Source organism: Peromyscus leucopus, chromosome 3 (assembly GCF_004664715.2).
Source record: "Peromyscus leucopus breed LL Stock chromosome 3, UCI_PerLeu_2.1, whole genome shotgun sequence".
In the NCBI taxonomy this organism is placed as follows: Eukaryota; Metazoa; Chordata; class Mammalia; order Rodentia; family Cricetidae; genus Peromyscus; species Peromyscus leucopus.
In genome coordinates this window covers 47,026,474-47,042,686 of record NC_051065.1, presented here as the reverse complement: position 1 = coordinate 47,042,686, position 16,213 = coordinate 47,026,474, and the positions used below count along the sequence as shown (strand labels likewise).

Below are 16,213 nucleotides of genomic sequence, written 5' to 3'. Positions count from 1 at the left end.
CAATACCCAAATGTCAAGTTCTAAACAACATCAAAGATCATTTTGAAAAGATGCCATGTATGAATGTCAGAATACAAAGTCTTCAATGAATGGTCTCTGAAGAGTTTTATAAAACCCTGTTGAAATGCATTAAAAAAACACTAGTTCGTCGTGTTTATTGGAAACATTGCCATTGTGACAGTTGGAAAGAAATTTAAATCAATTTTTAGAAATCCTTTGGGGACATATGACAAGCTGATTTTGAAGATGCTTTGGCAAGCAAGTGGCCAAGCATAACTGCCTCTTGGAGAATGAACTAGGGAATGTTCTCTGCTAGTTAAGGGTTTGTTCCTGTGAGTGTGTGTATATGGTTACTGTGAGAAAGTGTACTGCTGATGTGGCTACAAAGCAAAGTAATGACAAATAATAGAGTCCAGAAGTCAATCATGCTTATGTGGATACAACCAATGAAAGTGTGGCATGGGTTATTCAACACATGATGCCAGGAACATTTGTTACTCATTTGGGGGTGGGGAGAAAAATTGAATATGCTTTATGCAAAACTAAATTTTGGCTATTAAGAACTAGTTGCAAAATTCAAAACTTGACAATGTTTTCATGAGTTGAGGTTAAGGTATTTTTAATAAATTAGCTGATTTTAAGACCAGTGACACTGAATTTTATGCTCTTAAACCTCCTTCCAGTGTGAGAGAATTCTGGCGTTTCCCTGTTTCTGTCTGTCTTCCTTGTAGAGAAGCAAGGCCTCTTACATTTCAGGTAGTTCTGTGCTTCACTTAGGTACCATTCACTTTTCTCTTCTGGGTGGTTCCCAACACCATTTTCTGTTGTTCTTTTTTGTTAATGTGATAAAATACCCTGATAAAAAAAATATCAAGGGAGAAAAGTTTATTTGGGCATATAGTTCCAGAAGAAGCAGCAGGCCACATCATATTGTGTGGGAAACAGAGAACAGTTAAAATGGGGCCAGGACAAAATCCCAAAGCCAACCTTAGTGACAGTAACTTACTTCCTCTTGCTAGGTTCCACCTCCTAAGGTTTCCATAACCTTCTCTGTGGTGGTAGATTGTGTACCCTAATAAATTTGCCTGAAAATCAGAGAACAGAACAAGCCAGTAGATTAAACATAGAAGCCAGGCAGTGGTGGCACACACCTTTAATCCCAGTACTTGGGAGTCACACACCTTTAATCCCAGCGCTTGGGAGTCACATACCTTTAATCCCAGCACTAGGAAAGTTGAGACAGGAAATGATATGAGTGGGTGGAGAAAGGTATATAAGGCGTGAGGAGACAGGAACTAAAGTCTTTCAGCTGAAGAAAGCTTTTCAGGCGGAGGAGTCCTAGTGGTAAGAGGTGGCTTGTTCCTTTGTCTCTCTGATCTTTCAGTATTTACCTCAATTTCTGGCTCTGGGTTTTTTTTTATTAAGACCATTTAGGAATTCGTGTTACACTTCCTAAACAATGCCACCAGCTGGAGACCTTGTTTTCAAACACATGGGCCAATCAGAGATGCTTTGCATTCAAATCATAATGCCCACTCCCTCTGAAATTGAGTCTCAGTCCTGCATATTCTTTGTGACCCAGATGCCTTCCTTGACCATGTGACACTGGGCATTATTTGCATTTTAACAAAGAGCTGCTTTGTGAAGATCATAGAAGTGACAATATGTGTCATCTGTGAAGAGGACAACCAGAACAGATTCACAAAGCTGTCAGACTAAATCACGCAGAAGAGACAGATGCAGTGAAATAGGAGGAGGCGGAGCTCAGAAAAACCTTGAAATTGACAAGGAGATGAGATACACGAACGGAACCAGGATCAGGTCGGCCTAAATTCTGCTATGTTGGGACTCACTGAAGGAGTGTTCCTGGTTCTGATTGTTACAGAGTTTGTTCTTGGAAATCTGGTGAATGGCTTCATTGGGTTGGTTAATGGCAGCCACTGGTTCAAGAGCAAGAAAATCTCTTTGTCTGACTTCATCATCACCAGCTTGGCCCTCTTCAGGATCATTCTGCTGTGGATCATCTTTATTGATGGCCTTATAATAGCATTCTCTTACCACAGCCATGACTCAGGGATAAAGATGCAAGTTATTGATGTTTTGTGGACCTTTTCCAACCACTTCAGTGTTTGGCTTGTCTCCTGTCTTGGTGTTTTCTACTGCCTGAAAATAGCCACTTTCTCCCACCCCACATTCCTCTGGCTCAAATGGAGAGCCCCCAGGGTGGTTGTTGGGATGCTGTGGGGTGCACTGCTCTTATCCTGTGTCTGTACCATGTCTCTGATGAATGAATTTAAGATCCATTCTGTCCTCGGTGGAAGCAGAGGCACATCAAATATGACTGAATACTTCAGACTGAAGACAAATGAATATAATCTGATGCATGTTCTTGGGAATCTGTGGAAGATTCCTCCGTTAATTGTTTCCCTGGCTGCCTACTTCCTGCTCCTTCTTTCTCTGGGGAAGCACACAAAGCAGATGCAGCAATACAGTACTGGCTCCAGAGATTGGAGTACCGAGGCCCACAAAAGAGCCATCAGAATCATCTTCTCCTTCCTCTTCCTCTTCCTCTTCTACTTTCTTTGTTTTCTAATTTTGTCATTCAGTCGTTTCCTACCAGCAACTAAGACTGTCAGGATGATTGGTGTGGTAATTGCCATGTCGTACCTTGTTGGGGACTCTTTTATTCTCATTATGTGTAACAACAAGCTAAAGCAGACGTTTGTGGCCATGCTCCCATGTGAGTGTGGTCACCTGAAGCCTGGCTCTAAGGGATCCTTTGCTTCATAGAATAGCAGAGGGCATAGCATGGAACCTGGGGGTTCCTCAGCCTGGTGTAGCACTATGGAGCCCTCTGAGTCTGCCATTCATCAGTCTATACCATCAGTAGGAGAGATGTTGCCTGCTTTGCTCTGGATTCTACCTGGCTTAGAGGTGAAAGCCATGCTTCTGAGGGCCTCTCCCCATAGGATCATTTGGACAGGTGCAACAGTCTTTGGGAAATGCCAGTGTAAGAACACTCACTATGTAGATATGGAGATGTATTTTAATAACCATTAGCTTAAGCATAGCCAGTCTGTGAATTAGTTTTACCTTAAATTTTATGTCAATACAAATAAAGCACTGCTGTGACTGTGACACAAAGGCCAAAAGCTTTTGCTTTTTCATAGATGTGGGCTTAAATTCTTCTGGTTCTGTCAATTTTCCATTTGTGTCTGTGGATGAATTGTTTTTGTGCTTTTTTTCCCTTTACCCTAAAATATGGATGATAACATCATCCACAGAGTAGTAGAAAGTCATGAGACAATGTATGCCAACATTTTAGCACAATGTGTTATATAAAGTGCTGGGTTAATTGAAGGCTGTCATTATGTCAAACAATAAATTATGCACCAACACCAGTCCTTTTAAGATGGCACTTCCCACAAGTCTTTGTGTGATACTGTAAATAACAGCATGAAAATCCAGACTCTTGGATTCCAGGTTCCAGTCCATTCTTGTGTTTCACTGACATTTTTTTTTAAATCATTTTTTTATTTATTTTACAATACTATTCAGTTCTACATAATAGCCACAGATTCCCTTGTTTTCTCCCTTCCTGGTTCCCTCCCCTTCCCCCAGCCCACCCCCCCATTCTCACCTCTTCCAGATCAAGGTCTCCCCCGAGGACTGGGATTGACCTGATAGACTCAGAATTCATTGACATTTTATTGAAGGTAGTTCCAAATATTTATATATATATTGGTTTTTTTGACTGTGTAGAAGACTAAGCATTTTTGTCCCTCCTCTCCCTCCTCCTCCTCTTCTCCTCTCCCCTTCCTTGTTCTTTCCAGGATGCATATGTGCTTTTAAAATTTATAGAATATATATGTATATATATGTATACTTTGATGTTTAATTAATTTTATTTAAAGAGAAGAATAGACATTTATTTAATGTCATTAATTCAATGAGAATATTTTTCTGTGTCATGAAAAATTCTTTAACTTGGTGAATATAGTCAGTTAGGACACATGACATTCCTGAATGTGGACTTCTAATGTGACTAAACAATTACCCTGGATTTTACATCAGAGTACTTTGATGCCTAAGGGGACGTATTGTAACTACGTAGATCTAAGCATAGGTCAGGTTTATAAAGGAAACATGAAAGGGTGGATAATTTTTCTAGGTGAACCCCAGAACAGATTATGGCACAAATTACCTCTTTCTACTGTGCCTCACTCAACGTGTCTATAAAAAGTGTGTCTCAAGGAGGGGATTGTTCCTTGAACTTACTGCATTAGATTCAGTAAATCCCCTAGGTGAAGGAGTGGCCGTGGCATGGTCGGCATGCAGTTGGAGACAATGGCTTCAGTTTCAACATGTGGAGGACACACAGACTGGTTCACATAGGCCATGGAGGGAAGGGAGGGGGAAGAAGGAGCGATGAGTGATGGATCCCACAGCACTCTGGTTTCTGTGGAGTAAAGCCCCAGGGAAACGGAAATAGTCTTGGGCTCGAGCACTCTGGTTTGGGTTTGAAGTTCTTGGAGTCGGCTAGGCTTCCTCTAGTCTTTTTGCTCTTCAAGGAACAGATTCCAGAGTCACTGAAGCATGTTTATAATTGGGCATTTCTAAGAAAATAAGAATAGGAGTGAAGAAATAGTAATTTAATCCTTGAAAGATTTGCATCCCAGTAAAAGCAGCTGCCTCTTAGACCAGAAAGGGCTAATTTGCCACAGTGGAAAATAAAAAGGAGACCTCCCTCCAGGCTGAATACTGTGCCTACTTACATATTTCAGTTTGTTTTCATCAGCACCACGCACACTGAATCTTCAGTGAGTGAAGATGCTTTGGAAACTGTATTTATTTGTGTTTGCTACCTCGGTCATTTTGCATTTTGTAGGAATCGTTGCCAATCTTCTTATTATAGTGGTCATTTATAAGGCTTGGGTCAAAAGCCACCGAGTCTCCTCTTCGGACACTCTCTTGTTCAGTTTGGCCGTCACTAGATCCCTAACTCTGGTGTTGTTTCTAGTGAACTCTGTCTACAGTGCTGCAAACGCGGTAAGGTCAGTCTACTTTTCCATGTTTTTCCTGTTGTGTTGGAAGTTTCTGGACTCCAACAGTCTCTGGTTAGTGACCTTGCTGAACTGTTTGTATTGTGTGAAGATTACTAATTTCCAGTACCCAATGTTTCGTTTGTTGAAACGGGCAGTCTCTGCAAAGACCTCCCACCTGCTGCTGGCCTGTCTTCTGATTTCTGCCTTCACCACTCTCCTGTATCTTGTGCTCACACAGATATCACGCTTTCCCGAACACATAACTGGAAGAAACGAGACGTTATTTGACCTCAAGGAGGGCATATTGACATTAGCAGCTTCTTTGGTCTTGAACTCACTATTACAGTTTGTGTTCAATGTGACTTTCGCTTCCTTGTTAATACATTCCTTGCGAAGACATGTACAGAAGATGAAGAGAAACACTACGAGCTTTTGGAATCCCCAGGTGGAGGCTCACATGGGTGCCATGAGGCTGATGATCTGTTTCCTCCTGCTCTACATTCCGTATTCAGTTGCTGCTCTGATCTATCCTCTCTCCTATGGAAGGAAGAGTCTGAGAACCCAGGCTGTTTGCATAATTATTACTGCTGCTTACCCTCCAGGACATTCTCTCCTCCTCATCATCACACATCATAAACTTAAAGCTAAAGCAAAGAAGATTTTCTGTTTCTACAAATAGTGGAATTTCATTTGTAAAGCTTGACAGCATGACTTCATGGTTTGGTTGCAAGTGTTAGAAATTTCACGGTGATCTAAGGACTTGATTTTGTGATTCTGTATCTGACATCTTGACCCTGGTCCCGAGTGCTTGTATTTTAGTCAATACTGTATTTTTTTTTTTTTTGCTAATATTGTAAAGTAAAGCACATTTCTTAAGGAATTGTATGAGGCATTTGTGTATTTTGCATGGCCATTACATTCCTAGATAGTGGAAATTATCATACTGTTCCACTAGCTGCTGAAGTATAAGGGGATGTCCCTGAATGAAGGCCACATTGTGATGTACATGGTTAACACAAATTAGAGAATTTAGCCAAGGATCCCTGAACAAGGTACCACTAGTAGCTAAGCTGTCACTGAGAACAGATTGGCTTAAAGGGTAACAAGGTAGTACATAAAGAAAAGAGGGAGGGGGGTTCAGAGAAAAAGAGAAAAGTGGAAAGAGATAGGTGTGCATTTGTGGGGCATGACAGATAAAGGATCCTGATGTTTGTTGAGCTGTTACTATCAAGAAACCCTGGTACTGAGTTTCTAGGCTTGATCTAGAAATGGTCAGAGTTGATATAGTGACTGATAGTAAACAATTCAATTAAAACGGTTGAAACTCAAAGAATCTATTTTATTATCTAGAGACATAGCCTAGGGCAAAAGCAAGTTCTATTCAGATAGTGAGAGAACACCACCTGAGTGGAAATTTAGAGAGCACAGCACCTACACCTTTGCTCCAGAGTTCAGTGGAAGGCCAAGAGCATTGAGCTGGTGGTGGAGTACTGGACTGGGCAGCTTATCTCAATGGTTTCTACATTGCACAGTTGTCCAGGAGAATACTGTTTTGGGGAATCTGATGATGGGTGTTGACAAGTTATGAAGTGGAGATTGAGCATTTGTTATTGACAATTGTATAGTTAAAATAAATTGCTTATGTAATATTTATATATCTCAAAATAAACAAACTTTTGAAATGTACAAATCACCTGACTTTTCCTGTTCCACCCACCACCATCTTTACTGAAAGAGTTAGTAAATAGTACCCAACCAGTATTAGTGTTATAAAACCTGGAGCTATTAGTCATGTTATAAAGTTAACAGATAAAAGAGGCCTATAAGTGAAATCTGGGCCGTAAGAACTCTAAATGAGTGGCAGAGCCCTTCATTAGTCCTTTAATACCCTTTTCTCCTCTTTTCATAGCAATCGAATTATGAGCTGTCCAGAATTTATAATTTCCTCTTATAAGTTGGTGCCATATTGCCAATAGAGTGTGAGAGGTACTGTACATAATTTCTAAGTGTGCCTCTGGACCAGTCATTTTCTTCCTTCCCATTTCCCTTTTCTTGTTTGTTTGTTTTTGTTTTCTTTGTGGGCTAGAATGTTTACCTGTTCTGAACTATGCATCTGAGAACACTTGGGGATGGTGGAGTTACTATCTATCCTCGAATTGGTGGCATGGTTCATGACACAGGAGTATTGTTACATCGTCTCTGAACTGTTTGTGCCTTAATTCCAGAATGGATCACGAGAAGCAAACATCTCCATTGTTTGTTTTTATTAAAACAGGAGCTGTTTTATTCTGTCACTTTAATGAAGTAACTTACCGTTTAGCATACTTTGATACAATAACATATATCTTCATCTTTATTATGAAATAGTATATAATTACTTACAATATTATAATCAAAACACATATAATGTTATTTGTTAAGTAAACCAAAAAGCACAAATATGTGTTATAACCATTTAAAAATATGTACATCTGAAGAACAATCTAAAAAGAAGCATATAAACAGACATATACATGCATGCAGCAATTATTTTTATGTTGAAAGTTGATTTTTTTCTTTTACTGCTAGGCATAGAATCCAAAGCCTTGGTCATGCCAGGGAAGTTCTGTACCATTAAACTATATCCACAGCCTATGGTGGAAGTTTTGAGTAATATTTTTGTATTTTGCAAACTTTCTATGATGACCATAAGTTTTCAAATATATGTAATATTTATAATATATATCTTATCCAACCAATGATCCACCTTTTAATGGACAGATAGGGGATTCTTATATGAATATCCAGTTTCTCCTCACACAGAAAGAAAAGTGATTGGTATTTTTCTTGTTTTGTCTGATTATTGTTTTTAATGGAATAAACAAACCCTCAAATGTTTAATTTTATATAATTTATAGTGAAAGCCACTTCTAGACTAAGTAGGTTTGATTGCAATTACTATAGAAATGTTTTTTTCAGAGACCATAGGGACCTTCAGAGAGCACTGACTTTATCTTTGATAAATATTTTTATTTCATTGAGAATTTCATACAGTATAATTTGATCATGTTTACTTCCAATTCCCTTAACTCCTCCTAGATCCACCCCCATGTCTCTAACCCACAGCTTATTTTCTGAAAAATTAACAACACATTACATCCAGTTTGTGCTGTTCATATACTTCTGGATCTGGAGCATCTACTGGAATGTAGTGGAACTACCAGGAGTCACACCATTAAAGAAAGCCAACTTCCCCTTCTCCAGAGACTATCAACTATCCAGACCTCCTCAAGGGGCAGGACTCCCGGATCCCCTTCCAACTCCATACTCAAAAGTTGATTGGCTGGATCTTTTGTAGATCTTGTGCAGACAACAATAGTTGCTCTGGATTCATGAGTGTTGTGGTCCTGTCATGCTTGGAAGACACTGTTTTGATATGATCCTGCATGACCTGTGGCTCTTACAATCTTTCTACTCCTTTTCTGCAATGGTCTCTGAGCCTTGGCAATGGGGTATGCTATAGATGTCCCATTTGTGGCTGGGTACTCTCTGAACTTTGACTAGTTATTAGTGTTTGTGTTAACCACTACCTACTGCACAAAGAAACTTAACTGGTGTGGTCTGAGAGCTGCACTGTTCTACAGATAGAAAGAGATTTGGGAGGCAGTTTGATACAATGTCAATTTAGCAAAATAATAGGAATAGGTTTATTCCTGGAGCCCCTGCCTCAACCATGGGTACTTAGTCAATTCTGCAGTATTTAGGGATGTGTTTCCCACAGTGGAGTGGGCCTTACATCCTATGAGAAAGAGGTTGATTACATCCATAACATCCTTGCCATTATTGCATTTATGGCATTATTGCATTCCGCAGCTGGGTAAGACTGTTCATGACCCCCCCACACACACACAACCCAGCAGCCTTCATAGCACCTTCCAATACTAAGAGAGTGTCTTAGTTAGGGTTTCTAGTCCTATGAAGAGATAATATGACCATGGCAACTCTTATAAAGGAAACCATTTAATTGGGACAGGCTTACAGTTCAGAAGTTTAGTCCATTATCTTCATGGTAGGAAATGTGGTGGCATGAAGGCAGACATGATGATAGAGAAAGAGTTGAGAGTTCCACATCTGGATTCATAGGCATCAGAAATACAGTGAGCCACTAGGCTTGGCTTGAGCATCTGAGACCTCAAAGCCCACCCCTAGTGTCCTCCAGCAAGGCCACTCCTCCTAATAGAGCCACTGCCTATGAGTCTATGTGGGGCCATTTTCTTTCTAACCACCACAGAGAGCTATCTGTCAGAAAGGAAGATTCCGAGTGAGTACAACATTGACTTCTCCATGTCCTATGACTAATATGTGTGGTGTCTTCAGCATAGAGTCTTACCATCAAGTTCCAGTGGTCAGCCAAGAGCAACGGTAATAGTTTGTATTGTGTGTGGGCCTGTGGAACACCTCTGTCCAACAAGTTGAGGGGAGATATCTCAGACTGGACACTGAGCTTTTTATTTGCCAGTGTATGGGTCCCGGGATGAGCATACTCTCTACATATTAAGTTGTTCTGATGGTGTTCTGCTGATTTGCCTCGTGATTAGCCTCTGTCATCTTCGGTTTCCTCCCCACTTGCGCTGGATGTGCTTTCTTTGTACTGACTTTTTGCTGCTTGGAAAAAGTCTTGAGAATTTGTTAAGCACTTGTCCAAAGTTCTTTCATTGCTACAGGTTTGGAGTTTTTCTGATTTCAACATACTCTCTGTTTAATATCTGCCATTAACTGGAGTTGGACAGTTGTCTTAGTGGCTAAGAGCACTTTCTGCTTTTGCAGAGTGCTCAAGTTTGGTTCCCAGCACCCAGGTCAGGTAGCTCATGAGCACCTGTGACTCCGGTTCCGAGGGATCCAAGGCTACCTTCTGGCTACCACAGACACTGCACTCTGAGCACAAACCCAGTCTCAAACACCTACATGTACACATAACTTTTTTTTTTTTAAAAAAGAAACTAATCAGAGGTTTAAAAAAAGTCTTGTTTTGTCTTTTAAAAGACATGATGTACAGACTCTTGTCTTAGCTTCTTTTCATGTTGCTGTGATAAAGTAATGTGACAAAAGCAAGTTGAGGAAAGGGAGTCTATTTTAGCTTGACGTTAAAGGTGCAGTCCATCATAGTGGGGAAGTCATGGCAGGAGGAGCTTGAAGCAGCTGGGTCACATCACATCCACAGAAAAGTTAAAAACAAAGCAAAGCAGAGCAATGAATGCATACATACTGCTGTTCATCCAACTCATTTCCTCTACTTATTTAGTCTAGGATTCCTGTCAGGGCCGCCGTGGACAGAAAAAATCAGGATATTTCCTAAGGCAGGTTCACACTTTCATCTCCCAGGAGATTCTACATTATGTCAAGTAGAAATTCACACTCATCACAACTCTCTGGTATAGGTATTAATGTCCTACATCTCTTTCTATCATCCACCTTTAAAAGGAAAACAAGTTTCTTTCTATCATTTAAGCTTGGATTTCCTCATTAATAAATCATTTTGAAGTTTTATTTTTTCCTAATAGAAAGGACCATTTGGGAAGAAACATTAATATTTAAAATCATGAATTAAAGGTAACTTTTTGATGTTATTAAATTTGTCCTTAGATAATTTCACAAATATACACAAGGTATATTGAGCCCTTCTGCCTCTAACCCTCTCCCGTCTCCCTCCCACTCCTGTCAACCCCCCTCTCCCCCACAATCTCTCTCATGCTCATGTCTATTTATTCTGTTTTGTTACCCAGTGACTACACTCAGGGCCATCTGTGCAACCACGGGTTCGGAGCTATGCATTAGAGCCTTGGTGGACTCAGCAATAGATATGCAACCAAAGACCATGGTTACCCTCTCCCAGAATCTATGAATGGTCGGTAGTTCAGCTATAAAGGTTAGTACCTCAGGAGTCCCTTCTCTTTCCATGACTGATTGACAAGGCCAGTCTCGTGTGATGCCTAGTGCAAGTGAACACAAACGTTGTGAGTTAATGAATACAATACTGAGTCTAGAGAGGACATTTCTCAGCCCTTCATCCTATCTTCTGGCACTTACATACTCCTTCTCCCAAGAGAAAAACCCATGTACAGTTTTATCCCATAAGAAGAAAAGTGTGAGAAGAAACTGCATGAGAACTTGCCTAACATGCAAATCAGCAGGGGTGTGATCTGTGTTAATGAGTATAAGGAAAGATGAGAAGAAGCAGAGATGATCGAGAGAATAAACAACAACCCTTCCTCAAATGTATCGCACTAAAGGTACGAGGTCAATATTTCCTCAGAATAGCTTGAGTGTCCTCTGACTTGTGGCTGTGTGGATGTATCACAGACTGAGAGACCAGCTCCCAATCTGCTTCAGGACAGCAGAAGAAGACCTTAGAGTACCAAGGGTTTAGGAAAAATTCTTATCTGAGGGCTAGACCTTTTGTATCTAAAGGGAAAAATAAAGAAACACAGACGTGTTTTGATGGTAACTTTCTCTTCATCTTGAAAAATTCTCTCTGAAAAAAATCTCTCCACAGCTTCCTCATTAGCTCTTCATCCCTCCTCATTCTCTACTCAGCAGCTTCTCTAGTTCACTTTCACTGCCTCCACATCTCTCTACACCTTTGCTCTGCTCTCTCTCTGCTGCCCTGCTCTCCTCTGCTTCTCCTCCTCAGCCCCTCTCTCTACACCACTCCTGCCTCTCACAGCCAAAATCTGGACAATTGTAAGTTACATTTTCAGGGACCTACCTACCCTTACAACACAAGATAAGTCACGTAGTTTCTCTTACACTAGTAAAGTCACATGGACCCATGTATGTAGCTCTAAGTTGGTGAGGGGTCCCAGACATTCAACAATGGGCAGAACCTTGAACCTGTAGCATCAACTGTGACTGGGACTACATGCAAAAAGTCAATTATTGAGAAAGTTATGTCTAAAGTCTTCAAGATCTGACCTTGAATAAGCAAAACAACACCTGGAAAAATGACCTCATGTATTTGTCTCTAGGGGAAACCAGCCTGCTTTGAATCTGCTCTGAAGTCTAACGTTAGCTGTCTGTGTAAAAGGCTGTCTTTATGACTTGGAGTCCTATGTCAGTCTGAGTAATGTAAAATGTCCCAGTATTATTTCTATACATTAAAATTATATAGCTTAAACAAAAATCATCTTCCTGAACATCCACAGCTATATATGTGCCCAGTAAGTGTAAAACACACCCCTGAAGGGCTATGGAAAGAACCCCATAGCTGTTCTTATGAGGGAGGCATGGCAGGGGCACCTGAGAAAGTTATGGACAGAAAACAACCAGTCATCTATAGTCAATAACCTCATGGCTTTGCCAAGTGGGGCCCCCCAACAGGGATTCATGTGTCTCGTGGGTCGACTTGTCAAACACTAGTTGTCACCTGATGTATATTCCTGCGGCCCTTGGCATGGATGCATGAATCTTGGAATCGGAAGTGGCTATAGGTGTCCTATGAGTCAATAGGAAGGGCTTAAAAGCATTGGGCAAAAGACTGAGGGTGTGTACAGACTGTTTATAAATCAAATATCTAAACAGAGGTATATTCTGGATGTGTCCAACTTGCTTTTACAGAAAAATTGAGACATTTTTTGTTGATAAAATGAAAAATGACTGTGATTACTTTTATTCTACTCCACATAGATTAAAGACCTCAACATAAAAACAGATATGCTGAACCTGATAGAAGAGAAAGTGGAGACTAGCCTTGAACTCATTGGCACAGGAGAAACCAGTTAACACAGGCCCTAAGACAAACAATTAATAAATAGGGCCTCATGAAACTGAAAAGTTTCTGTGTGGCAAAAGGCACTTCATTAGGACAAAAAGGCAGCCTACAGAATGGGAAAAGTTTTTTTTTTTTTTTTTTTTTTTAACCAATACAGATCTAAACAGAATTCTCAAAAGGAAAAAAATCAAATGGCTAAGAAACAAAGAAGTGTTCATTATCCTTAGTCTCAGGGAAATGTAAATCAAAACTATTTTGAGATTTCATCTTACAACCATCAGAATGGCTAAGATCAATAAAACAAATGGCAGCTCATGCTGGTGAGGGTGTGGAGTAAGGGGAACACTCATCCATTGCTGGTGGGAGTGCAAACTTGTACAGCCACTGTAGAAATCAGTGTGGTAGTTCCTTAGGTAAATGACAATTGATTTACCTCAAGATCCAGCCGTAACAGTGTGATCATGGTCTACTCTTGGTGCATGAGCTGGCTTTCTGGATCCCATTACCTATGGTGGGACACCTTGCTCACCCTTGATGCAGTGGAGAGAGACTTGGTCCTGCCTCAACTGATTATACCAGGCTTAGCTGTCCCTCCATGGGAGAACTTACCCTGTTGGAGGAGGGGATGAGGGATGGGTTGGGGGGAGGGGAAGGCAGAAGAGGGAGAGGGAGGAGGGATAAGAAGGGGCTCTGTGGTTGGTATATAAAATGGAAAAAAAAATTTAAGAAAAGATCCAGCCATAAGACTCTTGGGCATATACCCAAAGGTTGCTTCATACTAAGAAGCAAAAGGAAGGGGTGGAGTCTTCCGGGCATGGTCTGGCTATTGCTCTCTTGAACTCATAGTAGCTGTGACTTCCTACATAAGACCTGCTCAAGATCGGGCTGCTCAACGTCCTGTGATGGAGTGGAAAGGGCTCACAAGGTTTTATTCCTCCCGGAGGATTTGTACAGTATTAATGATTGCTGAGGAAGGGATATTTTGTTGATGTCCATGGGAGGCCTGCCCTTTCCTAAACAGAAATGGAGGAGGAGAGTATTGGGGGGTGGAAAAAGGGGGGTGGGAGAAAAGGACTGGAAGGAGAGGAAGGAGGGGAAACTGTGGCCTGAATGTAAAATGAATAAATACATTTATTAAAAATGTTATTTGAGAATTTTGTACAACATGTTCTGATCATAATTTTACCTCTCCCTGAACTCATTTTTTTTATTTTACAATAGTATTCAGTTCTACATAACAGCCACAGATTCCCTTATTCTCCCCCTTCCTGCCCCCCTCCCCTTCCCCCCAGCCCATCCCCCATTCCCACCACCTCCAGAACAAGGCCACCCCCGAGGACTGAGATCGACCTGATAGACTCAGTCCAGGCAGGTCCAGTCCCCTCCTCCCAGATTGAGCCAAGTGTCTTTGTATAAGTCCCAGGTTTCAAACAGCTATCTCATGCAGCGAGCCCAGGACCTGGTACCACTGCCTAGATGCCTCCCAAACAGATCAAGCCAATCAACTGTCTCACCTATTCAGAGGGCCTGATCCATTTGGGGGCCCCTCCGCCTCTGGTTCATAGTTCATATGTTTCCATTCGTTTGGCTACTTGTCCCTGTGCTTTATCCAACCTTGGTTTCAACAATTCTCGCTCATATCCTCCTCTTTCTCGCTAATTAGACTCCCAGCGCTCCACTCGGGGCCTAGCCGTGGATGTCTGCATCTAGATTCCTCAGTCCTTGGATGGGGTTTCTGGCACAACTATTAGGGCGTTTGGCCATCCCATCACCAGAGTAGGTCAGTTCCGGCTGTCTCTCAGCCATTGCCAGCAGTCTTTTGTGGGGGTATCTTTGTGGATTTCTGTGGGCCTCTTTAGCACTTTGTTTCTTCCTTTGCTCATGTGGTCTTCATTTACCATGGTCTCCTATTCCTTGTTCTCCCTCTGTGTTCTTGATCCAGGTGGGATCTCCCGCTCTCTTTCCCTCGACCCTCGCCGTTCATTGCTCCCACTCATGTCCAGGCTGTTCATGTAGATCTCATCCATTTCTCCGTCATTGGGTGATCCCCGTGTCTTTCTTGGGGTTCTGTTTTACAGGTAACCTCGCTGGTGATGTGAGTAGCAGTCCAGTCATCCTTGTTCCACATCTATATTCATATCAGCATTGTTTGTAATAGCCAAAACCTGGAAACAACCTAGATGCCCTTCAACTGAAGAATGGATAAATAAATTGTGGCACATATACACAATGGAATACTACTCAGCAGAGAAAACAATGACATCATGAGGTTTGCAGGCATATGGATGGATCTAGAAAAAATCATCCTGAGTGAGGTAACCCAGACTCAGAAAGACAAATATGGTATGTACTCACTCATAGGAGGATACTAGATGAACTCATTTTTTTTAATACCCTTCTGGGGATTCCGTTAATTTCTTCTTTGCTAGGGTCGTGTTCCACTGGAGGTGCCAGTTCTGCTTTTTCATACTTCTATGTCCCGTGTTAGCTACTGTTTTCATTGTTGTGACAACCTGAAAGAAATAGCTTAAGAGGAAAGAGGATTTATCTAGGTTCACAGTTTAGCACAGGGAAGTTTGGATCCGCACAGCTGGTGGAAATCAGGATGGTGGGAGCATGTGGCAGAGGCTGTTTTTCTTCCTGGGTAGATACAAAGCAAAATGAATGAACACAGGAGGGGTCCAGGGCAAAATATAGTACCCAAGGATAGACGCCCAGTGACCTGATTCCTCCAACTAGGCCCTCTCTCCTACCTTTCACTACCTTCAAATAAATTTATCATATTATGAATCCATCAAGAGACTGACCGCCTGATTAGGTTAGAGTTCATATGATCTCATTATCTATGGGAATGACCCAAAAAGATATTTTACTGACCTCCTTCCTAGATAATTCTCAATCCAACCTAGCTCTCAGAATCAACCATCACATGTCCTTGTGTTGATATTTGTACAACTGGCTCATTAGTTGTTCCCACTGAATTAATTAGACAGCTTTCATAGGAAAAGACTTTCTCTGGGGTCTGGTTTGGTATAATTTCAAAACAAAATCTCATAGCAATAACCTAGATGGGTCCTACCTCTGGAGCATTCCAACTCTTCCCCCTCCTTAACAATTCCCCAGCTGGGCTTGGGCCTAGGAGGATGGCAAGGTTCCCTAGTAGCCAAAATGTTAGGTGTCCAATGATATTAGTGTAGGTGGTTGGGCAGTATGTTTATTTTTCTTCCTATAGTGAGACAACTTTTCCAGGTTCAGACTTGGGTAGTTTAGGCAAGGTATTTTTTCTCCCTTCTCTATCAGACCACGTACCACCTCCACATTCTTCAGTCTCTCCATTTATACAAGCTATATTCTAGTGCTCTTCCAAGGTGCTCTAACTGAATAGCAGCTGATAGTTGTTTTTTTAGTTTTCTTTGTGGTA

General features: G+C 41.3%; 2 protein-coding genes across 2 annotated transcripts; both read left to right on the top strand.

The window, feature by feature from the left end:
- The first annotated feature begins 1,255 nt into the window (after positions 1–1,255).
- Positions 1,256–3,477, top strand: Tas2r3 (taste 2 receptor member 3). The gene has a single exon (XM_028859047.2). It carries the CDS (start codon positions 1,840–1,842, stop codon positions 2,788–2,790), a length of 951 nt encoding a protein of 316 aa, XP_028714880.1. The 5' UTR covers positions 1,256–1,839; the 3' UTR covers positions 2,791–3,477.
- A 482-nt stretch (positions 3,478–3,959) lies between these two features.
- Positions 3,960–6,634, top strand: Tas2r4 (taste 2 receptor member 4). Its single transcript, XM_028859049.2, has one exon. The coding sequence runs from the start codon at positions 4,831–4,833 to the stop codon at positions 5,722–5,724; it is 894 nt and encodes a 297-aa protein (XP_028714882.1). The 5' UTR covers positions 3,960–4,830; the 3' UTR covers positions 5,725–6,634.
- Positions 6,635–16,213: the final 9,579 nt, after the last annotated feature.

Coding starts and splice junctions, on each gene's coding strand:
- Tas2r4 (XM_028859049.2), top strand. CDS start 4,831: ATGCTTTGGAAACTGTATTTATTTGTGTTTGCTACCTCGGTCATTTTG.
- Tas2r3 (XM_028859047.2), top strand. CDS start 1,840: ATGTTGGGACTCACTGAAGGAGTGTTCCTGGTTCTGATTGTTACAGAG.